At 58.9% G+C, this 27388-nt stretch overlaps 1 protein-coding gene across 3 annotated transcripts; it reads left to right on the top strand.

The window, feature by feature from the left end:
* The first annotated feature begins 925 nt into the window (after positions 1-925).
* Positions 926-27388, top strand: ZAP70 (zeta chain of T cell receptor associated protein kinase 70). 3 transcript variants are annotated; one of them, XM_070429902.1, is made up of 13 exons: positions 926-1011; positions 10253-10702; positions 11205-11365; positions 18990-19128; positions 19225-19312; positions 19386-19432; positions 19635-19686; positions 20658-20850; positions 21289-21495; positions 24172-24364; positions 24656-24796; positions 25627-25739; positions 26890-27388. In XM_070429902.1, exons 2-13 carry the CDS (start codon positions 10301-10303, stop codon positions 27011-27013), a joined length of 1860 nt encoding a protein of 619 aa, XP_070286003.1. In that variant the 5' UTR covers positions 926-1011; positions 10253-10300; the 3' UTR covers positions 27014-27388. The 3 variants fall into 3 exon arrangements, with proteins under 3 accessions (XP_070286003.1, XP_070286005.1, XP_070286004.1); XM_070429904.1 differs by lacking the exon at positions 926-1011 and adding an exon at positions 1045-1063; XM_070429903.1 differs by lacking the exon at positions 926-1011 and adding an exon at positions 4047-4141.

The raw sequence follows: 27388 nt of genomic DNA, 5'->3' as shown, positions 1-27388 counted from the left end.
GTGAGGGAGCTAAGGCCAGGGTCTGCAGCGGGTGGGGGTGGGGGGGCCCAAAGGCTGAGGGAGCAGCTGTGAGGTGTGGCCGCCTGGTCAGCCAGCGCGTGGGCAGGTACCATCGTGGGGGTGGGCGAGTGTGAGGGGGAAGGAAAGAGGACGAGGAAGTGGTTGTGGCCAGAACAGGAGGTGGTGATCAGCCTGTAGCGTGAGGGAGAGGTCCGAGGCGGGCCGGGCGGGCCTGGGTGGGCACTGGGGACTCCCAGCCCCTGTGTCCTCATCTGACGACACGATCCCTCTCCGAATCCTTCCCGACACGCCCCAGGCTGCGGAGGCTCCTCTGGGACGCACAGCGCCCAGGCTTCTGTTTCCGCCCCCTGTCTTCCTGGGGACTCGGCCTGTGAGCCCTCGAAGGGCAGGGACAGAGCTGTGCTTGCTGCCCGATGCCTGTGTGATGATGCCCCTGGCGCCGGGCACGGGTGCTCCGAACCTCTGAGGTGGGGACCTGCTTTGTAGGTGTCTCCTCTCTGTCTTCAACCTGCCCGTGGAATAAACACATCAATCTTACCCGCAGCTCAGCCAGGGCAGGCCCGGGTCCGCGCCCCCTTAGAAGGGGAAAGTGGGGCCTTCTAGTTTCCAATGAGTCCTGGGGATCCCCCTCCCACTGCTGCTGTCCCCCAACCCCCATTCCGGGACACTCGGGTCCCCTCCGCCCCCAGGTTAGGGGGTGCTGTTGGACTCATCATTCCTGCATAACCTGGACTGCAGGCAGCCCCAGTTCCTCTCTAGCTGGGGGGCGGGGGCACTGGTGGCCCCGGAAGTGCCCTCTGCCCGCCAGGAGCACGTGCCTACAATTTCCCTTGAACACAGCACTTTGTGACTTAAACGTAAGCTTCAAAAGCAGCCTCTTTCCTGTCTTTGCATCAAGGAAATAGGCCGAGTTTCAGAGAAAGAGGCTGCTCAGGGAGCACCAGGCTCCGCCCGTCCCTGCCTGCCCGGCCGCTGCCCGCTGCTGTGAAGGTGAGTGGCGTCTCCAGCCTCCTGCCTCTGTCCCGCCAGCACACCCACCCAGGTACTCGGGGTCAGCGGTGGGGTGGGACGTCCTTACACCTGGCCTGGGCATGGGGGAGATTAGACAGCGGGAGCCTTGAGGAGGGGCTTGGGCTGTAGAGAAACCCAAGTTGGTTTCTTGGGCCCCAGTTCTTTGTCTAGAACAGTGATGGCGAACCTTTTGAGCTTGGCGTGTCAGCATTTTGAAAAACCCTAACTTAACTCTGGTGCCGTGTCACATATAGAAATTTTTTGATGTTTGCAACCACAGTAAAACAAAGACATTTATTTTATATATTTAAATGCCATTTAACAAAGAAAAATCAACCAAAAAAATGAGTTCGCGTGTCACCTCTGACACGCGCGTCATAGGTTCGCCATCGCTGGTCTAGAACCAGCTGGCTGTCAGCACTGGGACCAGAGACCCGGCAGGGGTTTATCTTGTCACTCACCTGCACATCTCCAGGTAAGTCACCCGGAGGGAGCAGCGGCCGCCGCCCCGGGGGGCCTGGGTCTGGTGGAGGAGGACAGAGTCAGGTGGCCACTGGGGAGAACCAAGAGGGCTGTCGGTCTTGGGGGTGGGGGGGTGTCGAGCTGTAAACGGAGGCAGACATGGCTTGTGGCTCCCCTGAGGGGGGCAGCTCCGCTTCCAGAGGCTCAGCCAGGCGGAGGGACTGGGGACACAGATGCTGCTCCGTCCCTGCGCCTGCTGGCTCGTCAGGGCGGCCTCCTTGGCTCCAGGAAGCAGAGAAACCTCCAGACAAAGCTCTGGCCTGGCCCCAGGAATGTGAGCCGGCTCCACAGGGCTGTGCACCTGAACACTAACATGCTGACGAGCCCCCCGAGGACTCCAGGGAGGCTCCGGTCACTGGTGGGCAGCTCAGCCGCAGGTGGGGCCCAGAGGAGCGAAGGAGCACACGGCTGGAATCCTGCTCCATCACTGTGTGTCCCCGGCAAGTAGCTTGGCCATTCTGAGCCCCGGCTTGTGCATCTGGTACATGCAGATGTAAACATTGGCACCTAGTAGGTGCTTGGCTCCTGACTGTCGGGTGAGAGGCTGGGAAGGGGTTCCAGGCCAGGAAGGGGTCCTGGAAGGAACAGGGTCGTGTGGTGATCAACTCAAGACGATCTTCGTTACTCTTGTTTCGGCCAGGGAAGCGGGCACACAGTAGGTGCTTAATAAAGCTCTGCTGAGAGATTAGGGTCAGGGACTCCGGGGTGGAAAGTCCTTGGGTGCCACCTGCCAAGGCAGAGCGTCTTTTCCCTTTTCTCACCTGTCCTCCAGCCCGGGCAGGGACCTGGGCGGGCGGGCAGCCTGGCTGGTGTGTGGTGTACACTGGATGGAGCTGGGAGGCCTAGAGCCAAGTCCTGGCTCTGCCACCTACTGTGTGTGCTGGGTGACCTTGGGCAAGTCCCTCCACCTGTGTGCTTCAGGTCCCGAATCCACAAACCCTTTACTCACAGGGTTCTTGCAAGGATTAGGGGAGGGAATATGTCCAGGGTCCCTGGCACATAGTAGGTGTTATAGAAGCATATAGAAGCCATAGTTGATTCTCTGCACAGTCAGAAACCGAGTATAACTTTCATCCGCAGCCATCCCTCTGCGTCCCCGGGCGATGGGTTCTAGACCCCGGGGGGCTCACGGCCCTTGTATAGAACGGCATAGAACAGTGCATACAGTCGGCCCTGCACCCTGCAGATTCCCAACATGGATCAAAAACACTGCTTCCCATTGCCGCTGGTCAAACACTGCACAGTTACTGAAGAAAGTCCGCGCGTAAGTGGACCCGCAGCTCAAACCGGTGTCACTCGGTGTCAGCGGGAATGTTAATGAGCGCTGCGAGCTCTGGGTGGTCTCTGGGCGGCATAGCTCCTGGGGCTCCAGCAGCCAGGACTGTCCATGCAGACCCTCCTGCCCACCCACCCACAGCGCTCACGCAGGGTTCTCAACTGGAGCCGGTCCTGCTCCCGCCTCCGCCGCTGGAGACAGTCTACTGTCTGAGACCTTGCTCCTCGGGACCAGGCGGGGGTGACTGGCATGTGGGGTGCACAGGCCCGAGTGCTGCTGAATGGCCTACAGTGGCCGGCACAGCACCATGCCCACCAGGCTCTGTCCTCCCGGCTCGGCCTCCTTCCCCTCCGCTAGGCCTCTCATCTCCCTCTACAGAGCTTGACATGCAGGGGGGGAAAGTCCTTGCTGAGGTCACGCAGGCCAGGCAGCGGAGGCTGGGGAAGGGGACGGTCTCATGGTGTTGGTCGCTCAGCGGACACTTGGAGAGTGTGCTGGATGTGAGGACGCCCGGCCCCCCTGACCCCCGGCTCCCCCGCCCCCTGCCTGGGCCCTGACAGTCAAATGCAGCTCATGGTGCAGCCCCCAGACAGGGGCACCCGAGGCCTGTGGGACGTGGCCACCCCTGGGCACCCAGCTCGACACCCAGGACGCTGCCACCCTAACGGGCGGTCACTAGAGGGATGGATGCCGGCTGCTGGTGAGGCCGGGTTCAAACCGACTGCCGCTGCGGACTGCGTGGTTCTGAGCGCGACACTCAGCCCTCTGGGTCTGGGTTTCTTTAGCTGAGGAACAGGAATGGCAGGTCCCAGGGAACGCGGTTAAGGAGAGGGTTGGATTAAACGGATGACGCTCCTAAGAGGACAGTAAGTCCCTGGCCCAGCGGCTGTTGTTGTTGCCCGGGTGACAAACGTTTACTGGGAGGAAGCGGGGGCTGCAGTGGAAAGCAAGCCCGCTGCGGCTCTGCCTGGGGAGCTCAGCTGGGGGGAGAAGGAGCAGGCAGTGGTCTCACCGGCCACCACAGGTCAGAGGCTCAGAGAGGAGAAACCTACTAAGTGGGTCCCCACCTTCTGCTGGGGCGGCGGGGGGGGAGGGGGCACTGGTGGCCCCGGAAATGCCCTCTGCCCTCCCAGGACCACGTGGCCTGTGAGCGTGGCACTTGTGACGTACACGCAGGCTTCAAACACAGCCCCCTTTCCTGCCTGTGCATCAGGGAAACAGGCTGGGTTTCCGAGAAGCCCGCTGCTGGGTGGGCGACCTTTAGGTGCTGGTCCCTGCCCTGCCCGGCCGCTGCCCCGCTGCTGTGTCCAGGTGAGTGGCCTCCTTCAGCCTCCGCCTCGTCCGGCCGGCACCGCCGCCCAGGGCCCTGGGAGAGCAGAGGTGGTGCCCTCGGCCCTGGGAGGAGCACTCTGGGAGGAGGGACTGTGGAGGGGACCTGCGGCCCAGGCTGGGAGAAGGCTGTGAGCGCTTTTTGGGGGTGGGGGGGTGGGGTGGGGCGAGGAAACAGCCCGTGCAGGATCCCAGGCTGCCCCTCTCCCCTCCCACCAGGGTTAGTGGAGGAAGCCTCCAGACCCACGTTCCCTCCTCTCTCCTCCGGAAGCCCCTCAGCCCCCAGCCCTGCCAGGCTGCCAGGTCCCCAGCCCACAGCGGTGTCTGCACCCATCACGGGGCTGCATGCCTTTCAGGTGCGCGCCGGAGGCTCTGCCTCACAGATATTTATGGGGCACGTACTATGCCTCTTGCTGGTGTAGGTGCAGAACAAGAAGGAGTTTCCACTCTCACAGTGCTTACGTCCGATCATATCATAAGATGTGTCATACGTATGTTGGCATATGGTGAAGGTCACATGTCAGCAAGTTGATACCTGTAGCCCGTTTCTGGGGGTGAAGAGCAGCGGAGCTGGGTCAGGGGTGGAGACAGAGGGGAAAGCGGTGGAGAGGGAGCGCGGGGAAGGCCTCTGGAGGAGGGTGGTATTTAGGCAGAGACCCAAGGAGTGAGGGATCCTGGGCGTAAGGCTGAGGGAACAGACAGGGCCAAGGCCCTGAGGTGGGGCCTTACCTGATTTGTTCAAGGACCCAAACAAGGGACATGAGCCGCCGGTGTGGCTAGTGGGAGTGAGCGAGCCTGGAGGTGATGGGATGAGGATTTGGGCTTTGACCCTGAGCGAGCGGGAAGTCCTGGGGGCAGTGAGTGGCAGCCGGGTCCTGCGCCGGGTGCTCCGTGCCCCGTGAGCCTGCTGTCCTGGAGTCCCCGTCCCTTGGTGCTGGGCACCTCTGCTGGGCCCCTTTTCCAGGCGGGGTCTGGTGAGCTTCGCTCCCTGCTCAGGACCACACCTGCTACTGCGCAGTGGGTCCAGGACTCCGCGATGCAACTCGGACGCCTGGTGTCAGGGAAAAGGTCTGAAGGAGTCTACTGCCACCCACGGCACCATGCCGGCTGCTGTCCTTGTGACGCGTAACCAAGGTGGCATTTTGTTGACTGACAAATGCCGTGCTGCCTCTGTGGTGGGCACAGGGGCCCCACCACGGCCTGTGGACAAAGGAGCAAAAAGTGGCTTCAGGGGGACTTGGGGTCTTGGGCAGCGTGAGAGGAGTGTGGGCAGGGGAGGGGCCGGGCCCTCACTGCATCGGGCCTTGGGCGGGACCCTTCAGTGTCTGGCTGAGGGTGGCGTGTGGAGCCTGCAGGCCCGACGGGGGCCACCCACCCCATTCCAGCAGGTCCAGGGATAGAGAAAGATTCCCTCTGCAGCCCGTCTCCCCGCTGGGCCCCATGACGGGCATTCGATGGGGCTTGTGGTGCTCAGACATGGGGTGGAGCATCGACCCCGAGGGCCGGCGGCCAAAGGGCCTTGCCGCCGCCGCCTCCGAGCCTGCGTTGTGTGCTGTGTGTCTTAGAGCCCACGGTAAGGGCCACCGTACAGTGTGTGCCTTCTGTGCCCGACATTCCCCTTAGCACCATGCTCTCCAAGGCCATCTGTGTTGTTGCAAGTGTCAAGATTTCATTCTTGACGGAACGCAATCAAGAATGGCCGAGTAATATCCCACTGCACACGTGCACGGCATCTTCTTTATCCACTTATCACCTATCGATGGATGCCCAGGTTGCTTCCATATCTTGGCTATTGTAAGTAATGCTGCAGTGCATTGGGGTGCAGATGTCTTTTCAAGGTTGTGTTTTTGTTTTCTTCAAATAAAAGCCCAGAAGTGGAACTGCTGGGTCCTACGTATGTAGTTCTAGTTTTAATTTTCTGAGGAAACGCCACACTGTTTCCCATAGCGGCTGCATGGGAGCCTTTCATGTCCTCAGATGCTTTTCAAAGTGTCCTTGACCCTTCTCTCCTTTGCAGTGTATGGGGGGGGGGGGGGGGCGGTCAGGTGTCCCTGGAGCAGATATCACTGAACCTGCCTTTGCCACAAGGATGCTTGAGTGGAGGAACTTCAGGCAGATCTGTGTGCCAAGGGTCAAAGGTTTCCTCCTCACCTCACGGCCTGGCGGGTGTCCCTGGTCTCGGAGGAGCTGTGCACTCTGGGAAGGCAATGTTAGGCCCCTGAATCCACAAGGAGCTCACATGCGCAAGGGGAGGCGGGCGGGGCCAGCCCAGGCAGGACTAGGTCGGGGAGAGTCCTGGTGGGTCCTCCCGGGAAAGCCGGGAGAGTCTGTGGGACACGCTCAGGACAGAAGCATCTGGTCCCGCTGCCCGAGAACCGGGCACACGGAGGCCGTGGGCTGGCCCAGCGCCTCCGAAAGCTGGCGTTGCTATTGGCAGTGACCGGAAGTTGGGATAAAACAGAACGATCCCCGCTCTGGGACACCGTGGCCCAGGGTCCAAGGTGGCCAGTCATGGCTCATGGCCCTGGACTGAGCCCCCGGGCCAGCCTCTCTGCACCCCGGCTTCTGCAGGAACCCCCTTTGGCTACCCAGGCTGCACCTGCGGCCGCGGCGCTCAGGGAGGAGCTTCTCAACTGTGTTGCCGACAGTTTCCTACCACAGCTTCCTGCCCAGAGACAAGATCCACTACCCCCACCCTCCTCACCGTCCCGGATGGCCCCCACCTCGCTGCCCTGTCCTGTGCCCCTGACTCTATGGGAGCAGCTGCAGGAGTCTGTGAGGCAGGGCTGGCTGGGTTGGGAAGTGGAGAGAGGGGGAGGTGGACCCAGCAGAGGGCACCGCACAGGTGCAAGTATGGAAGTGGACTTGAAGGAAGGCGACCCGCGCAGCCCGGCTGGAGCAGAGGGAGGGCTGAGCGGCTTAGAGTCAGTGAAGTAGGCAGGAGGGAGCCGCAGCTGGTTCTTGAGCGAGGGAGGCCTTGGGAAGGCATTGCCTAAAAGCAACTTGCTCAGTTCATGTGGGAAACAGACTGTGGGGTTCAACCAACCACCGGCACCACGTGAGTTAGACGTGGATCTCAGTTTTATTAATAGAAACAGCAGGTAGAGATCAAATGAGGTGATGGCAGCACAAACCAACTCGGCAGAGAGATCTGGCCTGGGCAGGTGGGTATGGCAGCGTGGTTAGCCACAGACAAGATGGCCCAAGTAAGGGGACCAGGGCTGCGAAGGGGAGAAAGGAGAAGCCATCAGAGAGGGAGGAGGCAAGCCAGAGAGTCACTGAGGGCCCAAGAGAGCTATGACGTCAGCAGGACGAGTCCCTATTGCCCATACTCAGGGCCCAGTATCCAGGAGGCATAACTGTTTGCCTGGCGCCCTCCAGTGGTGACAGCAGTGCTCCTGGAGGCCAGCTTTTTGGGGGTGGGGGCTGGGGGTGGGGGGCAGACCCTGAGGCTGGGAGAGAGGGTTGGAGTCAAGAAGGGGAGCTCTCTGCTTCCTGTTTCAGTTATTTAGTGCCTGGTGTATCTGTACCTCCCAGCTCTTCTATCCCCCTTTAATTAAAAAATTAATTTATAAATTACATACTCAGTAATCCACTCATGAGAAATTCTGTAGATCTGACAAGTGCATAGAGCTGAGAAACTACCATCTCAACCGAGAAATCCCCTCATGCCTGTTTGGAGTCAGTCCTGCCCCCGCCCCAGCCTCTGGCAGCCACTGGCGCGTTCTCCAAGGACCCAGCTTTGAATGGAATCGGACAGTGGCCATTTGGGGCCTGGCTTCTTCACTGGGCGTGGGCCTTTGAGGTTCATTCCTGCTGTTGGGTGTATCAGCATTCGGTTTCGGTGGATGCTGAGTAGTATCTCAGTGTAGAGATGCTCCACTGTTTATCTGCTCGCTTGCCGAGAACATGCGAGTGGCTTCTGGTTTTGGCAATTACGAGCAGACGGCTCTCCGGTTCCTGCACAGGTTTCATGCAAATGCACGTTTCCGTTTTCCCAGGTCGGCTCCAGGAGCTCTCCTGGCTCCAGCTAACCCCCTGGTGGAATGGCGACTGTGCCTGCAGCCCCTGGCTCATCGCCTCCAACCTGGCCCTCCCAACCCTGGTGTCAGAAACAACCTGGTTAGAAAGTCCCTTCTGGCCCCTCCTCCAGTTACCCTGACCCAGGCCTCTCCTGAAACGACTCCCATTTCAGTAGGGCAGATCCTCCAATAACGTGGTTTTTCGTTCCATGCTGTTTCGTTATAATATTGAACAAAATATATAGAAAAAAAATTTTTGATTCTCAGCTGGGCTGCTGTCTATAGGGGTTTTCTCCAGGGACTCGGGTTTCCTTCCACATCCCAAGATGAGCACATGAGAGGAATCAGCGAGTCTACAGCGTCCCCGGCTGAGTGAGTGTGTGTGTGAGTGTGCAAGGGTGCCCCGTCCAGGCTGGGTCCCTGGCGCCTGAGCTGCTATGTGGGCTCTGAGTACCATGACCCTGACCTGGATCAACAGGTTGGAAAGGAACTCTCATACTTGTTTTTACTCACCTCTCCTAAATGTATGTCTAGCTCACAGTTATTTCAATGTTGTTTTTTTTAAATTTTTATTCATTGATTTTAGAGAGAGAGGGAGGAAGGGAGAGTGAGATGCATTAATTGGTTGTTTCTTGTACGTGCCTTGACTGAGGGCTGAGCCCACAACCTGGGTGAATCAGGATGATACTCTAACCAACTGACCTACCTGGCCAGGGTCAACGTTTACTATTAGAAGAGTTTTGGGTCTTTATTTAGAAGTTCGGTGGTGTTTTTGTAGCCATAAATATGCCGTAAGAACTCTTGTTTATATCAATGAACCTATGGTAAAATTGGGTCCTTGTACATCATCTCGCTTAAAGTGCGGATTCCAAGAACCTATCAATGACGTTACGTGAGGACTGACTGACCTTCCTCTCGGACCCAGTACCCACCCTTCCATGTCCCTGCACCCCTGGGGGGAGGGGGGCAGCCTTTCTCAGTCCACAGAGCTTTCTTTGTGCCACTGCGTACATGTGTGTCACTGAGAAAGGCACCCAGGCCCTGTTCCTGAACACAGCCTATGCCTCGGGGCCTTGCTGGGCCGACCTTAGTGAGAAATGAGCAGAAACTGCAGTGGGGAGACCATTTTTTCAACATTATCAGCGCATTCCCGCTGACTGGGAGCAGGTACTCTCTGCCTTCCCTTTTAGCTGTCACACAGGCAGCAAGTGTTCTCACGGTCTACTTGGTGCCTCATTTTTGTGCTGTTTGTTGGTGATTTCATTTTAACTGGCCCCCAAATGCTGTCTAGCGTTCCTCGGTGCAAGACGGCTGTGAGGCTCCTGAGCTTATATAGTGCTATTGGCTGAGCGTTCAATGTTAATGAATCAACAATAGGAGGCGTCTTACAAGGTCATGTACTGCTCGGCTAATGGAAATGTGACCAGAGGCTCGAAGGAACCCACCCCTGCATGTCCCCTGCAGCAGCGGTTCAGCCCCTGCTAATCCCTCTTTGCACGGACTACAGACCTGCTATGAACAAGACTGCACCATCCAGCTGGCCAGCCCCCAGTCCGTTGGATGGCCTTCAAAGGAAACTGCAGTCATCAGCACCCACCTAAAAACTTCTGCACACACATCACTAACCAGGGTTTAATATTTGATGGTTCTTTTTTACGGAGGGGTCCAAATACAATGAAATGAACAAATATTAAGTGTACCTTCTCAGAGTTTTAAGGAATTCAGCATCCTGTGGAATCCAGTGTCCAGCATCATCACCCCAGGAAGCTGAAGGTAGATAATTTTAGGTTCTGGGGAGGCATGAGTGGTTCCAGGTGTGTGTGAGCCAGTGGGCGTGTCTGGGTCTCCACACAAGGTCTCCAAACAGTCAGAGGCGGATTTGGGACGCCCTGGTGTGGGCCCAGCAGGCCGGGGCTCCTCTCCAAGTTGATTTTGGCCCAAAGTGGGCTCCACGCGGTGGGCACGGATGCCCCTCAAGGTGACCTCTCTCCCACTATATCCGGGCCCGTGGACGGGGCTCAGGAAGCAAAGCCGAGGCCCTGACGTGCCCCGATCTCGCTTGCACCCGCAGGGTTTGGCGAGGCGCTAGGGCGCGCAGTGGCGCGGGGCAGCGGCAGCGATGCCGGACCCCGCTGCGCACCTGCCCTTCTTCTACGGCAGCATCTCGCGCGCCGAGGCCGAGGAGCACCTGAAGCTGGCGGGCATGGCCGACGGCCTCTTCCTGCTGCGCCAGTGCCTGCGCTCGCTGGGCGGCTACGTGCTCTCGCTGGTGCACGATGTGCGCTTCCACCACTTCTCCATCGAGCGCCAGCTCAACGGCACTTACGCCATCGCCGGCGGGAAGGCGCACTGCGGCCCGGCCGAGCTCTGCGAGTTCTACTCGCGCGACCCCGACGGGCTGCCCTGCAACCTGCGCAAGCCGTGCAACCGGCCGTCGGGGCTGGAGCCGCAGCCCGGGGTCTTCGACTGCCTGCGGGACGCCATGGTGCGCGACTACGTGCGCCAGACGTGGAAGCTGGAGGTGAGAACGGCCGTGGGGGTGGGGGTGGGGGGTGGGCTCGGAATGGGGAGAGGGGTCCCCTTCGCCAGCCCGGGGTTTGCCGCGTTGCGTCAGGTTTGGAATCTGGAGGGCTGGGCCCCGCGGGGAGTGGGCCTCCGAGGCGGGGCCTGAACTGCGGGATGGAAGGTGGAGGTAGCTCTGGACCTGACCGGGCGAGGCTTGGGCGGAGTTGAGAGGAGGGTGGGTGTCCCGCCCTGGGTAGGGTAGGCCATGGGCGGTGGTCTTTGATCCCCTGCATTACGTCTGGGTGCTCGACTACCAGTGTCCGAGCTTCCAGCTGGAGACCACTGGGGGCTCGGCCCTGGGTGGGCGGGGACAGGACGGAGGACGGGGAGTGGGGCTGTGCTCACCCGGTGCCTGGGGGTTAGGGAGGGACCTGAGGGGGAGGGTGGGGGAGATGGAAACGGGGTTCCTGGCCGCATAATGCCGTCACTTGTAAGAGCCCTTGACCTTCGTTCCCTAGGGCGAGGCCCTGGAGCAGGCCATCCTCAGCCAGGCGCCCCAGGTGGAGAAGCTCATCGCCACCACGGCTCACGAGCGGATGCCCTGGTACCACAGCAACCTGACACGCGAGGAGGCCGAGCGCAAACTCTACGCGAGCTCGCAGACCGACGGCAAGTTCCTGTATGTGGGCCTGGGGCTGGGGTTGGGCTGGGGCGGCTCAGTATACAGGCGGGCCTTTGGTGGGAAGGAACGGAGGTGTTCAGGCCCCGTAGCGGGACTGCCTGGGCAGGATCCAGAGTCTGCTACTTGCCAACTGGGACGTGTGGCAAGCAGGTGGACTTCTCTTCTTCGCTCAGCAAACAGTGACTGAATACCTACTATGTGCCAGGCACTGAGGCCACGGCAGTGAATAAAGCAGACAGATCCCTGTCCTTGTGGAGCAGGGAGACAAAAAAGAGGAGCCAATAAATGCAAAGTGTGTCAGGAGGCAGGCAGTGCCGGCTGTCCAGGGGGGAGGGTGGGATTAGGTGGCCAGGAATGGCCTTTGCAGCAAAGTGAGCTGCGAGCTCTCTGGGAGAAGGGGTTCCTGGCAGGTGGAAATGTGAGTACAAAGACCAGGAGTTGCTGTAGCGGGACCTCAGAGAGCCCTGAGCAGCCCTGCCACAGCCTAGTCACCATCACACCCCGGAGGAGCTGCAGTGTGCAGCCGGCCCCAGTCACCATCGCCATCGCCATCGCCGTCACCATCACTGCAACCATGAGCAGCAAGACTGAGACCCAGCAGGCAGCCCAGTCCCTATCATCACACGGCAACCGTGAGCAGGGAGGCAGCCGCCCCAGTCACCGTTACCATCACCATCACCATCACCACAACCATCACCATCACCATCACCATCACCACCATCACCATCACCATCACCATCACCATCACCATCACCACCATCACCATCACCATCACCATCACCACCATCACCATCACCATCACCACAACCATCACCATCACCATCACCATCACCAATACCACCATCACCCGTCACCACAACCATCACCATCACCATCACCATCACCACCATCACCATCACCATCACCACAACCATCACCATCACCATCACCATCACCAATACCACCATCACCCGTCACCACAACCATCACCATCACCATCACCACCATCACCATCACCATCACCACAACCATCACCACCATCACCATCACCATCACCACCATCACCACAACCATCACCATCACCATCACCATCACCATCACCACCATCACCCATCACCACAACCATCACCATCACTACTGTCACCAACACTACCATCACCATCACCACAACCATCACCATCGCCACAACCATCACCATCGCCATCGCCATCACCACAACCATCACCATCACCACCATCACCATCACCATCACCATCACCACCATCACCATCACCATCACCATCACCACCATCACCATCACCATCACCACAACCATCACCATCACCATCACCACAACCATCACCATCACCATCACCATCACCAATACCACCATCACCCGTCACCACAACCATCACCATCACCATCACCACCATCACCATCACCATCACCACAACCATCACCACCATCACCATCACCATCACCACCATCACCACAACCATCACCATCACCATCACCATCACCATCACCACCATCACCCATCACCACAACCATCACCATCACTACTGTCACCAACACTACCATCACCATCACCACAACCATCACCATCGCCACAACCATCACCATCGCCATCGCCATCACCACAACCATCACCATCACCATCACCATCACCACAACCATCACCATCACCACCATCACCATCACCATCGCCATCACCACAACCATCACCATCGCCATCACCACAACCATCACCATCACCATCACCATCACCACCATCACCATCACCATCACCATCACCACCATCACCATCACCATCACCATCACCATCACCACAACCATCACCATCACCATCACCATCACCAATACCACCATCACCCGTCACCACAACCATCACCATCACCATCACCATCACCACCATCACCATCACCATCACCACAACCATCACCATCACCATCACCATCACCATCACCAATACCACCATCACCCGTCACCACAACCATCACCATCACCATCACCATCACCACCATCACCATCACCATCACCATCACCACCATCACCATCACCATCACCACAACCATCACCATCACCATCACCACAACCATCACCATCACCATCACCATCACCAATACCACCATCACCCGTCACCACAACCATCACCATCACCATCACCACCATCACCATCACCATCACCACAACCATCACCATCACCACCATCACCATCACCACCATCACCATAACCATCACCATCGCCATCACCACAACCATCACCATCACCATCACCATCACCACAACCATCACTACAACCAGGATCAGCAAGGCCGAGACCCAGTAGGTGCCCACGGCCCCCACCCCAGTGCTGCCAACACCAAGCCCGGCACCAAGGGCAGTGGTGTAGGGAGTGGAGGACCGGCCGGCCTCGCATCAGTGATGCCTGAGGTGGGGACAAGAAGGTCATGCACCAAAGGTTTTGGAACCAGTAACGTGGTTCAGTGTAAGAAATGGATATGGTTCCATCGACAGGAGCGACACCAAGGCAGATGAGTTTGTACACCAGACTCCCATCAAGAAGAATAACCCCAGGAAGTCCCTTCACAGTGTAGGCGCTGGAGAGGCTGTGGCGTGTGAAGCTGTTGAGGGAGAACAGGTGCAGAGGCAGCAGATGGCACAGCCCAGGTGGAGTTCCAGCGCCAGGCCGTCACTGTGCGGCAGACCGTGGCCGTCATAGACGCTCTCCACGCGGCAGGGCCCTCCCCACAGTGAGCAGCAGGATTCCCAGAATGGTGAGAGGGGGAAAGAATGAGGTACCGAGAGGCTCCCAAAGGCCAGGCCCGACAGCGCCGGCCCCCACCTTACCACACGTGGAACCCCTGTGGGCGTGGACCACGGCATTCCAGCCGCCCTGTGCAGGGAGCAGGGGTGGGGGGGTGCTGACCACCAGGGTGCAGGAGAAGGCAGACCAGTGAGGACATGTATGGGGCTATGGACCACGATGCTGCAGGGCCCTCCTCTTCAAAGACAGCCTAGAGCAGTGGTTCTCAACCTTGGCTGCACATTAGAATCACCTGGGAATCTTTTTAAAATCCTGATTTCTGGGTCTCATCCTCCGGAAATTCTGTTTCTTTGTTACTCACGTGTGGCCCCACCCCATAACAAAGAAACAGAATTTCCGGAGGATGAGGCCCGGAAGTCAGGATTTTAAAAAGATTCCCAGGTGATTCGAATGTGCAGCCAAGGTTGAGAACCACTGGCCTAGAGGACGGCAGTGAAGAAGATAAGGAAAACCAAGGAGACGAGACCCAAGGTCAGCAGCCCCCTCAGCGCCGGTACCGCTGCAACGTCAGTTACCCACGCGCAGAAAACCCTGAACCACAAGATGGCAGAGAGACAGAAGCAGCTGGTCCAGCAGCTGAGAATTCGTCCACTCCCGAGGCCGAGCAGGGTGCGGGGAGGAGGGTGTGTGTGGGAAGGGGGGCTGAGTAAAAGTGCTGGCTACCATCTCTACCATCAAGAAGAAATGAATATGAAATTCCAGCAGTAAGAAATGGACAAAAGATTGGAGCTGAAGACCTTAAGTGCTCCCTTTTTGCCGTTGACCAGATAACTAGAAGGATGTGCGTTGTCTGTGCAGCAGGGGTTTTTATTATTTTTGTCTGAAGACATCTCTTTTAGATAATGACAATGTGTTTTGCATGGGGGGAAAAAGCCTGGTTTTTTCAATATACCTTTAAAGGTTTTAAAATTGTTTCATATCTGGTCAAGCTGAGATTTTTAAAGAACCTCATTTTTAATTTGTAATAAAAGTTTACATCTTGATTTTTTTCAAAAAAGTTAACAAATTGCAAGCACCTGCTAATAAAGGTCTTAAATAATTAAAAAGAAAGAAGGAAAGAAAGAAAGAAAGAAAGAGAAAGAAAGAAAGAAAGAAAGAAAGAAAGAAAGAAAGAAAGAAAGAAAGAAAGAAAGAGAAAGAAAGAAAGAAAGGCTAGGAGGCGGGTTCTTGGCAAGTTTACAAAACAGGAAGGAGCCAGAGCGCTTGGAAGGCAGTGAGGTCTGAGGGTCTCAGGACCTCATGCATTAATATGTGTGAAGTAGGACAGTGTCTGGCCTGTACTGAAAGTGCCCCAAATGGTAGCTCTCACTGCATGTGCGTGAATGTGTGTCTGCCCACGTCTGAGCTACCGCTGAGCCGGTGGCTGTCTTTGTTACTGTGAGAGAAGCTGTACAGCTCTTTAAATAACCCTGCTGGGTGTTTGAAAGCCCCACTGGCACTGCACTCTGGTCTGGACGCAGGTCCCTTTGTATACAGCTGTTATCCAGATGTCAGCTGAGGTCACGCTGGCCGTGAGCACCCTCTCTCCTGTGCCCTCAGGAAGTCCAGCACCCTCCCCACCATGTCTGTGAGTTCTCCAGGCCTCCCTCCTCAGGCCCGAGTCCCTGCAGGGCTGAGTCCTGCTCTCATGCACCTCTCCTAGGGCTGTCCCTCTCCTGGGACCAGCCCACAGACCCCTGGACCTCCCCACCGTGTGTGGTCTCTGCATGGGCACCAGATTGCCTGCAGGTCTCCTACAGGAGGCTGGTTCCAACACAGGGTGCTGTTGTCAGCCGATAAAATTAATTTTTTCACCCTAGCAGACTTCAGATAAAATTTCAGTAAAGTTTCTAAGGCTTCGGAGGGAACTCTTGAATGTATGTTACAGATAATGCAAGGAAGGCCTTAGAACAGTATCAGACAGGGCTGTTTTCTCAGGGAAACTGCACTTTGCATTTGTATCGGTTACTGTTTGCTATGTAACAAACTGCTCCAAGACCTACTGGCTCCAAACAACATTTTTTTTAAATTGTCACAATTCTGTGAGTCAGCTGAGCCGTTTTCTTTGAGGCTGGGACTGAATGCGTTGGGATGGCCATGTCGTGTGTCTGGCTATTGGCCCCATGTCCCCTGGGTGGCGGGGAGGCACTGGCCGCAGTGCTGTCGCTGTCCAGCAGGCTCGCCCGGGCTTATGCAGTGGTGGTGGCTCAGGGTTCCCACGAATAGTCACAGAGGGAAAGTGACGATACACAGGCACTTTTTAAGACTCTGCTAGTGTAATGTTATTGAGGTCCTATTGGCCAAAGCAAGTCATGTGGCCAAAACCAGAGTCACTGTGGGAGAAGGGACTACCCACAGGAGAGGAACAAAGGCAGCCAGTTTTGCAAAGACCACCATAGGATTGGAACGAGGAGGTCATAATGGAGGGGATGGGCCTGGAACATGGGTGTTTGGGGCTCCTTCTTCCCTCTTGGATTGCAAACTTGAGGGCAGAGCCTGCCCTGGTGCCTGGAGCACCCTCTTCTAGTTCGTGGTGAGGGCTGGTATTGGCCAGGTGGCACCTGTCCTCACCGGACGCTGCACCCTCCCATCTCGGGCGTGGTGCTTGCTAAGACGTTACCAACATTTGGTCGCACATCTCACGTACATGCACCCGCTCCCCGGTGCCAGAGTGCCGCGGCTCTCTGGGAGGGTGACGGCTTTCCCGTTGGTGTGGCTGGTTCTTCCCCCTCTCTCGGCTTTGTCCTTTCTGACGTGTGACCTCCTTTCTTTGCATTTGCAGGCTAGGGCTTCCTTCCCTGCTTTCATCTCAATTCTGCTTTTCATCACCTCAGTTTCTGCCTTCCTTCTGCCTTGGTTTTTCTTTCTTTTTCTCTCCTCCCCTCTCTTCCCTTCCTCTTTCCCATATATGGACAATGATTGCACCATTCCAGTGGTGTTAATCTCCCCCAACCTTGGGTTACCTAAGGCCCCCTGAAAGTATCAAAGGATTCTGGGGGGAGGTAAGGGGTGGAAGAACTGAGTAGAGCGTGCAGCAAATGGTCTTCTGAGCCCTCAGCTCAGCTTTAAAAAAAAAAAAGTTGTTGGTTTTTTGGTTTGTTTTTTTTTTTTTGAAGAGAGAGAGGAAGGGAGAGGGAGATGGAAACATCAATATGAGAGCTAAACATTGACTGGCTGCCTCCTGCATGTCCCCCTACTGGGGATCAAGCCCACGACCCAGGTATGTGCCCTGACCGGGAATCCAACCAGCAACCTTCTGTGCACAGGATGATGCCCAACCAACGGAACCACTCCAGCTAGGGCCCAGCTCAGCTTTGACTTGTTTCATACCTTAACCTTCCACGGAGGATGGTTGACAAAGAATTCCACTGCCCAAAGGGAAAGTTTGCAGAGTTTTTGCATTGACACAGCAGAGGTTATGACAGGCTTAGCGTTAACCAGTCTGTTGAGATAAGAGGCGTCTCAGGAGAACCAGGGCCAATGGCTTTCAGCACCGAGAGGGTCTATCATGACGACAGGCGCTTTGGAGAGCACGCTGGCTGCAAGGCTCAGAGGCAGGAGGACCAGCTGGCCATGGAGGCTGAGGCTGGAGGAGGTAGCATCTGGGTGCAGTGGAGAGACTGGGGCTGGTGCTGAGGTGCAGAAGCAGCTGGAGTGGTGACGTTCTGAGGGACAGTGACTGATGCTGGGAAATGTCCCGAGTCCGAAGCAGCTGGAGAGACAGGCAGGGTGTACTTTGTCAGAAGCTGTCGTGGGTTCTTCTTGTGGTTCCTCAGTCACTAACTGCTTTCTCAGCATGGAGAGAGTTAGGGGCTGGAGGTCAAAGCTGTAGGCACAGAACCTCACACAGGCGTGGAGGTCTCGGGGCCTGACATCAGGACGCAGGGTGTGACAGAAAGATGCATCCACGCAGGCCTGCAGTTGAGACCATGGCCACGCCCACCACTGACCACAGAGATGGTACATTGTCCCTAATGCTGTTTGCTGCCAAAGCTGGCTGCCTTTCTGCATGATTGCAGCATTTGTGGTTGCGTTTGATTCAATGTGAAAGCAAACTTGACCCTGGAGAAGGGCCATCAAGAGTATATTGTTAAGTGATTCTTAACCTCTTCTGGATGGTCCCCTTCGGGAATCTGACAGGAGCCGGGCCCCTCCCACACGTGCCCCCACAGTGCGGTCAGTGTGTGCAGGTGTGTGTGGGTAGACATGTTCTCACTGCACAAAGGCACCATCTTTGAGGGGCTCAAAATATCTTTATTTTGGCAAATTTCCAGCAGAGGACAATCAAGGGTCTCATTCTGTCACAGGTTGGTCTGTTACAACCACGGGCGGGTCTGTGATGATGACAGAAGGACTTGTTCTGGTCTGTACAGAGGCGTCCCATGATCTAGCCACAGGGTTGTGCTTACCTTTGTTGCTCTACATGTGGACATGACTTTCCCTAAGAGGATGGTCCTGTCTCCCTGTGTAGACCTGTGTGTCCCCTGTGAGTGGCTTTGTGTCCACCATAGATGGCCAAAGAGCCCTCCATGGCTGGCCAAGAGTCCCCTGTGGCTGAGTGAGTGTCCCCTGTGGGTGGCTGAGTGTCAGGCCATGCAAGGCTGAGTGGGTGCTGTGGGAGGCCCAGCATTTCTGTGGGAACGGTCACATGTCTGCCCTTGGATGATGGGGTGACACTGTGGTTCCCTCTCTGCTCTCTGACCAGTCTCGGCTCCCCCAGTCCCTGCTGCTTCTCCGTGAGGCTCTGGGGTGCCAAGCCCAGAGGGTGTGTTTGGGGGACCTGGGGCCCAGCCGGGGGACACCATGACAAGGGCCCAGGTGGTTGTAGGGGTGACCTGCTCTCCTTGTCCCCGCCAGGCTGAGGCCCCGGAAAGAGCAGGGCACGTACGCACTGTCTATGATCTACGGGAAAACCGTGTACCACTACCTCATCAGCCAGGACAAGGCCGGCAAGTACTGCATACCCGAGGGGACCAAGTTTGACACGCTCTGGCAGGTGAGCCGCCCGCCCCCCGGATGTGAGGGAGCCGCCATGGCGAGGTGCTAGGCTCCTGGGAGGAAGGAGCCTGGCCCTGACGCCCGCCCCCTGCAGCTGGTGGAGTACCTGAAGCTGAAGGCGGACGGGCTCATCTACTGCCTGAAGGAGGCCTGCCCCAACGCCAGCGCCAGCGCCGGTGCAGGTGCGCGGGGCCGCCGGGCGGGGCTTGGGAGACGCTGGCCCTCAGCCCCTCACCGCCCTTTCTGTTCCCTCAGGGGCCGCTGCTCCCACCCTCCCCGCCCACCCATCCACGTTCACCCATGTGAGTCAGCCAGCATCTCAGAGTTGGGGTCTCTGGGGCGGAGCTGGTATGGGGGCTACGGGTCCTGTTCCCAGGGCGAGGCTGGGGAACGGGAGGAGGTGCCCCATTACTGTCCCTGGGAGTCCTCAGAGGATATGGGTCTCATGAGGGGCTGATGCCCTCAGCTTGGGCCCTACTAACCCTGTGGCCCCATGACCTTTAGCCTCAGAGACGGATCGACACCCTCAACTCAGATGGATACACCCCTGAACCAGGTGAGCTGGCAGAGGCGGGGGTGTGTGATGGGTTTGGTGCTGGCTGGTGGCAGATCCCTGGCTGGCTCTGTCCCGGCCCGTGGCAGTTGGCTTGGTTGGCCCTGTGCACACACTGTGCCATCTGCATGGGCACGCCCATCACGCCCACCTGTGCATGTACATGGGTGTGTGCAGACGTGCAGGGGAGAACCCGTGGCTGTGCCTGGGTGCCAGGGCACAGACACACATTCGTTAAGCACCTACTGTGTGCCAGTTACACTCCGAGCTCACTGTGCACATGAGCTCATTGGATCCTCCTGGCATACTATGGGAGGCGGTCACAGTAATTCTCAATTTATAGACGAGCCAGGAGGGAGTAACTCTCCCAGGCCACACAGTAGGCAGTGGGGGGGCGAGACTGGACCCAGGCAGACAGGCTCCCGAGGCCACGCTCCTAAAACGCCCACTGCTGATGCTTGTGTGTTGGACGTGTGGATGCAAGCCTCCCCCTGTATGTGCTCAGAGAACATACATGGTTGTGTGTGCACACAGAGGCTCATCTGTGGAGCCCTTGTAAACATGGCTGCCTGGTGCCTACGGAGACGTGGGCGGGCACGGACGTAGGTGCATACATGTCAGTGCACACACAGGCAAAGGTGTGCACATTCCAGCTGGCATACTAACGGTTAGACAGGCATGGGTGGGAGTGTACATGGATGCATAAGTGTGAACACACAAGGGCACGCATGCTTATATGTGCACAGTGATGCATGAGCCTTTGGGGTCCAGTTGGATGTGACTTCCCAGTGCACCCATAGATGGGACCAGGAGTGCACACATGTGCGCGCACACACACGGACCCACGCGCCTGTACATGCTCTAGGTGGTACGCCCGTCCACGGTACATGCCTGTGGGCGCTGAGGCTCCCTGCCCTCCCATCCCCTGCCCCCTCCCTCCTCTTGACTGGGAGTGCACGCCTGTGTGTGCCCAGCCCGCCTAGCGTCCCCAGAGAAGCCGCGGCCCCTGCCCATGGACACGAGCGTGTACGAGAGCCCCTACAGCGACCCCGAGGAGCTCAAGGACAAGAAACTCTTCCTGAAGCGCGACAACCTCCTCATAGCTGACATCGAACTTGGTTGCGGCAACTTTGGCTCCGTGCGCCAGGGCGTCTACCGCATGCGCAAGTACGGCTGCTGGTGCAGGGGGCCATCCTGGCCTGCGGAGAGGGGGAGCCAGGAGGTGACATCAGTTTGCCTGGAAAACAGACCCTGGGAGAGGACCTCGCCCTGGGGGACAGCACCTGAGGGAGTGAGAAGCAGCGGGAGCTGTAGAGGGGCCCCCTGAGCCCCTGCGTCCACCCGTCATTGGATGCAGGCTGCCCAGGGGGGAGTGTACCTATGAATGGAACCCCTCTTTGCAGTGAGGGGCGGTTCCGGGGAGGACTTGGCCGTGCACTGCCCCGCCCGCACTCCTGGCAGCCAGGGATGAGTGCCTGGGTCTGGAAGGGAGATCTGGGTGGCAAACCACAGCGTCCACTACACAGTCCAGGGAGAGGGAGGCAGGTGGGGGCACAAGGGGCCGAGCAGGGCCGTGCTGACTCGTGTGCGCCTTGGCTTGGGCAGGAAGCAGATCGACGTGGCCATCAAGGTGCTGAAGCACAGCACAGAGAAGGCGGACAAGGACGAGATGATGCGCGAGGCGCAGATCATGCACCAGCTGGACAACCCCTACATCGTGCGGCTCATCGGCGTCTGCCAGGCGGAGGCCCTGATGCTCATCATGGAGATGGCGGGCGGCGGGCCGCTGCACAAGTTCCTCACCGGGAAGAAGTGAGCGGGCGGCGGGGCGCGGGGGCGGGCGCGTCCTGTCCGCTCACGGGCGGGCTCCACCTGCGGGCACACACTCACTCTATTATTACATTTTTGTTTATTGATTTTAGAGAGAGAGAAGGGGGAGAGAGGCAGAGAAATCGATTTGTTCTTCCACTTGTTCATGCATTCACTGGCTGACTCTTGTATGTATCCGGACCCGGGATCGAACCTGCAACCTTGGTGTATTGGGATGATGCTCTAACCAACTGAGCTACCCGGCCAGGGCTCACACTCATTCTATATGTTCATAGACGCACTCACACCCAACGCGCAGCACACCCTGACACGCACACTCATACATGCCCCCCACACACCCTGACATGCACACATACCTGCCCCCCACACACCCTGACACACACACTCATACCTGCCCCCCACACACCCTGACATGCACACATACCTGCCCCCCACACACCCTGACACACACACTCATACCTGCCCCCTGCACACCCTGACACGCACACTCATACCTGCCCCCCGCACACCCTGACACACACACTCATACCTGCCCCCCGCACACCCTGACACACACACTCATACCTGCCCCCCACACACCCTGACACACACACTCATACCTGCCCCCCGCACACCCTGACACGCACACTCATACCTGCCCCCCGCACACCCTGACATGCACACATACCTGCCCCCCACACACCCTGACACGCACACTCATACCTGCCCCCCACACACCCTGACACGCACACTCATACCTGCCCCCTGCACACCCTGACACGCACACTCATACCTGCCCCCTGCACACCCTGACACGCACACTCATACCTGCCCCCCGCACACCCTGACACGCACACTCATACCTGCCCCCCGCACACCCTGACACGCACACTCATACCTGCCCCCCGCACACCCTGACACGCACACTCATACCTGCCCCCCGCACACCCTGACACGCACACTCATACCTGCCCCCCACACACCCTGACACACACACTCATACCTGTCCCCTGCACACCCTGACAGGCACACTCATGCCCACAGGGCAGAGCCTGACCTCCCTGCCGGACGGAGTCCCAGCTCTGCCACTGGCTGCTGTGACCCGAGCAGGCTCTTAGCTTGTCTGGGTCGTTTCCTCGTCTGTACCACAGTGGGGACCACAGTACTGCCTGCAGGGCCCTTGTGAGGGTCAGAGGAGTGGGTGCTGATAAACTGCTTAGCACGGTGCCGGCCCTGCGTGAGAGGGCGAGTCCTAGCTCCGAGCGCCGTAACTGTCGCCACCCCAGTTCTCTTGGCCCAGTTCATGACCCACGGGAATTAGGGGGACTGTCGCTGACCTAAAGCAGGGTCAGCAAACTGCAGCCCATGGCTGGCTTTCGTCCTGCATGGTTTTGCATCTTTAAAGGGTTATAAACAAAAAAGCAAACACAGGGACACATGGCAGAGGCCTCGTGCAGCCTGCTGAGGCCAGAATATTCCTATCTACCTGGCCATTTACAGAAAAAAACCTGCTGACCTCTGATCTAAAGGAATTGCAGTTTCATCTGTGCTCCCTCAGCCGCAGGCTCTTACTCGCACAGTCTCTCACACTCACCAGGCAGGTGCCCGCCAGCATCCTCGTGTCGGGCCGGCTCATGCATCCAGTCACTGCACAGGTGTTCAGGCAATTTCTCGGTGACAGGGACCATTACAGCCCTTGGGATTCGTCAGTGGACAAAAGTGGCAAAGATCTTTGCCTGCATTCTGGCTGGAGAAGAGAGGCTTTAAGTAATTATACAATGAAGTGCTGAGTATGCCGGGAGATAAGTACTATGGAAAAGGGGTCGGGAGTGTCGGGCTGGGAGGAGAGAAGTGAGAAGGTGAGGTTTGTGCACACAGGGAGGCAGCCGAGCACAGCTCTGGGGGAAGGGTTTTAGGCAGAGGGCACAGCCAGTGCCCAGGTCCTGAGGTGCCCCAAGCCTGGTGCTGTGGAGGAACAGTGGGGGGCCTGTGGCTGGAACTGGTGTGGGTGAGAAGGTGATGGGTCATATTTTGCAGGACCCTGTGGGGGCGGGGAGGGCTTGAACTTTGACCTGAGTGAGATGGGAACCCTGTGTGGCTGTGAGCAGAGGAGGAGGACCTGGCTCTTCTGTGGGGAAGACCCAGGAGGGCCAGGGCAGAGGGGACTGCTCCGGTCCAGTGAGTGAGGAAGGAGGCTGGACCAGGTGCAGGAGCCACGGTGGGAGAAGCAGGAGGTGCTGGAGGGTCCTGAAGGCAGAGCTGATGGCTGGATGTTGGGTGGGAGAAAGAGCAGCTGAGGGCAGGCTTCTAGCCGGAGCACATGAGAGGAAGGAGCTTGGGGAGCAGGGGGGCGGTGGGGGGCGAGTGCTGTGTGTGTGTGTGTGTGTCTGTAGCGTAGCTTTGTCCTTAACCATCTTTGAGATGCCCTCGGGCCCCAAGGGACCGTGTAGGGTGCAGACAAATGATTAGTTTGGGAATCGTAGCAGGTGGGTGACATGGACAACCTGGACCCGCAGGAGGGCAGGGCTCCCCTGTGCTCCCCGCTGCGTGCCCAGCCCCTGCCTGGCACAGACAGGTGCTCAGTGAGCAGGAGCACGTGCCCAGCTGGGGCGGGGGCGCGGGCTTGGCCCCTGGGGAGCTGGGGCTGCCGCACCCGCTGACCCGGCCTCCCCGCCTCAGGGAGGAGATCCCCGTGAGCAACGTGGCGGAGCTGCTGCACCAGGTGTCCATGGGGATGAAGTACCTGGAGGAGAAGAACTTCGTGCACCGCGACCTGGCGGCGCGCAACGTCCTGCTGGTGAACCGGCACTACGCCAAGATCAGCGACTTCGGCCTCTCCAAGGCGCTGGGCGCCGACGACAGCTACTACACCGTGAGCCGCCTGGGACGGGGTCCCCTCGGGCGAGGGGGCGGGGTCCCCTCGGGTGGGGCAGGGTCTCCATGGGGGCGGGGTCTCCACGGGTTGGGGCGGGGGTCCCTAGGGGTGGAGGGCGGGGTCCCCTCGGGTGGGGTCGGGGTCCCCATGGGTAGGGGGCGGGGTCTCCACGGGTGGGGGCGGGGTCCCCAGGGGTGGAGGGGCGGGGTCCCCTCTGGTGGGGTCGGGGTCCCCATGGGTAGGGGGCGGGGTCCCCACACCGTTGCCAGCAGCGTCTCCGCCCCCCAGGCGCGCTCGGCGGGGAAGTGGCCCCTCAAGTGGTACGCGCCCGAGTGCATCAACTTCCGCAAGTTCTCCAGCCGCAGCGACGTCTGGAGCTATGGGGTCACCATGTGGGAGGCCTTCTCCTACGGCCAGAAGCCCTACAAGGCAGGCGGGCAGGGCAGGGGCGGGGGAGAGGCGGCGGCCGGTGCGAAGGCGGGGAGCGGGGAGGGCTGGGTGCGAAGGCGGGGGTGGGGAGGGCTGGGTGCGAAGGCGGGAGGGGGGGTGCGGAGGCAGAGGCGGGGGTGGGGAGGGCTGGGTGCGAAAGCGGGAGGGGGGGGTGCGGAGGCAGAGGCGGGGGAGGGGAGGGCTGAGTGCGAAGGCGGGGAGCGGGGAGGGCTGGGTGCGAAGGCGGGGGTGGGGAGGGCTGGGTGCGAAGGCGGGAGGGGGGGGTGCGGAGGCAGAGGCGGGGGTGGGGAGGGCTGGGTGCGAAAGCGGGAGGGGGGGGTGCGGAGGCAGAGGCGGGGGAGGGGAGGGCTGAGTGCGAAGGCGGGGGGGGGGTGCGGAGGCAGAGGCGGGGGTGGGGAGGGCTGAGTGAGAAAGCGGGAGGGGGGTGCGGAGGCAGAGGCGGGGGTGGGGAGGGCTGGGTGCGAAGGCGGGGGTGGGGAGGGCTGGGTGCGAAGGCGGGAGGGGGGGTGCGGAGGCAGAGGCGGGGGTGGGGAGGGCTGGGTGCGAAAGCGGGAGGGGGGGTGCGGAGGCAGAGGCGGGGGAGGGGAGGGCTGAGTGAGAAAGCGGGAGGGGGGTGCGGAGGCAGAGGCGGGGGAGGGGAGGGCTGAGTGCGAAGGCGGGGAGCGGGGAGGGCTGGGTGCGAAGGCGGGGGGGGGGGGGGGGGGGGGGGAGGTAGGGGGGTGAGGTGGGGAGGGCCGGGTGCGAAGGGCTGGGTGGAAGGCGGGAGGGGCCCTGGTTACTCACGCGTGCACTTGGCTGTGCTCGAGCAGAAGATGAAGGGGCCCGAGGTCATGGCCTTCATCGAGCAGGGCAAGCGGATGGAGTGCCCGCCAGACTGTCCAGCTGAAATGTATGCGCTCATGAGCGACTGCTGGATCTACAAGTGAGTGCGGGCGGGAGGGCCGGGCTGACCGGACCCGGGGCCGGGGCAGAGGTCCTGGGGCCCAGTCACTCGGTCCAACAAAACTGTGGGGTGTCATCCACCCAGAGACTCGCTGCCTTTCCAACACGCCGGTGCTCCGCCTCTGTGTGCATCTCTCCAGCACCCTATACTGCCCCCATCTGTGGACACCAGGCCCCACCAGCCAGCATTCAGCACACTGGTCCCCCAGAGCTCCAAGTCCCCCCTCTGTTACCCCCTGTGGTACCAGTTCTCAGGCACGGATGATGTTCTAGCATCTAACTTGTCAGCCCCCACCAGCCAGATAGGTCACCACTGAAGTACGCAAACACTCAGTATATCCACACCCCGCTCTGTCTGGCCGAAGCTTAGCACTTGAACAACCCGACTCCGAATACCGTCAATATCCCAATTTCCCATCCGACAACAGGCAGCACGGATCCAAACAAGCAGCCACCCTACACTGATCATGCAACGCGTGTACATTCCAGCACCTGTGCATTCCTAGCCCCCAGCATCCATTGCTCCACTGGCCAACACCTGTGACATTGATACGCAGACACCCAGGCAATCCAATAAACAGACACCCCTCTTTATGATAAATAAATAGCAAATGGTCAGCCTTCCCGTCAAACAGGTTAACCTGCCTCCACAGGAAACACCGAGACACCAACACCCAACACAGAGCCCGGACACTCCACACAGCACCATTGGTGCCCAGCACTCACCAGCCAACCCCCTCAGTACCCCAGCCTTCTGTTTCGTCATGGGCAGCATACTTGCACCCATATAAGCCCACCCTAGCCCCATATGCCCCGACCCCGGGCACGTCACATGCTCAGTACGCCAGCATTCAATAGCCCAGCTCCCTACGGTCAATAGTTGTCTTGCCGAACACTCAGTGGATTCAGTTAATAAGTCTTTACTAGTTAACACCCAACATCCTGTGTGTCTGCAGCCCTTCTATCAGGCAACCCCAAATTCCTGGCCTCACACCTTAAAGACCCCTCTATTACCCAGTACTTCACCACCTCGATGCCCCAGGATTTTCTGAGCCCCTTGCACGCCCACCTCCAGCTGGACTTGGGTTCTGGCTGGTGGTCAGTGGCCTGGATCTGCCCCACCCCCACAGGTGGGAGGACCGTCCGGACTTCCTGACTGTGGAGCAGCGCATGCGGACCTACTACTACAGCTTGGCGAGCAAGGCTGAGGGCCCCCCGGAGAGTGAGAAGGGGGCCAAAGCTGCCAGTGCCTGAGCACCCCCTGCCCAAGGCCTGCGGACCCCTAAGCCCAGCCTTTCCTCTGTGCTTTCAGCCCCATCCCAGGATCCAGTGTGGCCGGGCCAGGCCAGTTCCTCCCCGCAGCTGGGCTGTGAGTGGGAAGCTGAGGCCGAGGCCCACACTGGTTAGGCATGTCCTACCTGGTCACCCATCCTTTCTGGCTGGGGGAGGAGGGATGCCCTGAGATGGGGGTGGGGTTGTGTAGCCTGACTCTGGGCGGGTATGTACTGGGGGGCCCTGAGCCGAGGGGTGCTTACAACAAGGATCCTCCTTCCTCGCTCTGAAGGGGAGGACTCTGGGAGTCTTCCGGTGGCAAGACCTTAACCATGGAATAAATCAGCTTCTCTCTTG

This window comes from Myotis yumanensis, unplaced genomic scaffold (genome assembly GCF_028538775.1).
Source record: "Myotis yumanensis isolate MYYU_CA2020_CCGP unplaced genomic scaffold, mMyoYum1.0.hap1 SCAF_11, whole genome shotgun sequence".
In the NCBI taxonomy this organism is placed as follows: Eukaryota; Metazoa; Chordata; class Mammalia; order Chiroptera; family Vespertilionidae; genus Myotis; species Myotis yumanensis.
Note: the sequence above shows the minus strand (reverse complement) of the source record. Positions and strands in the feature narration are given on the sequence as shown.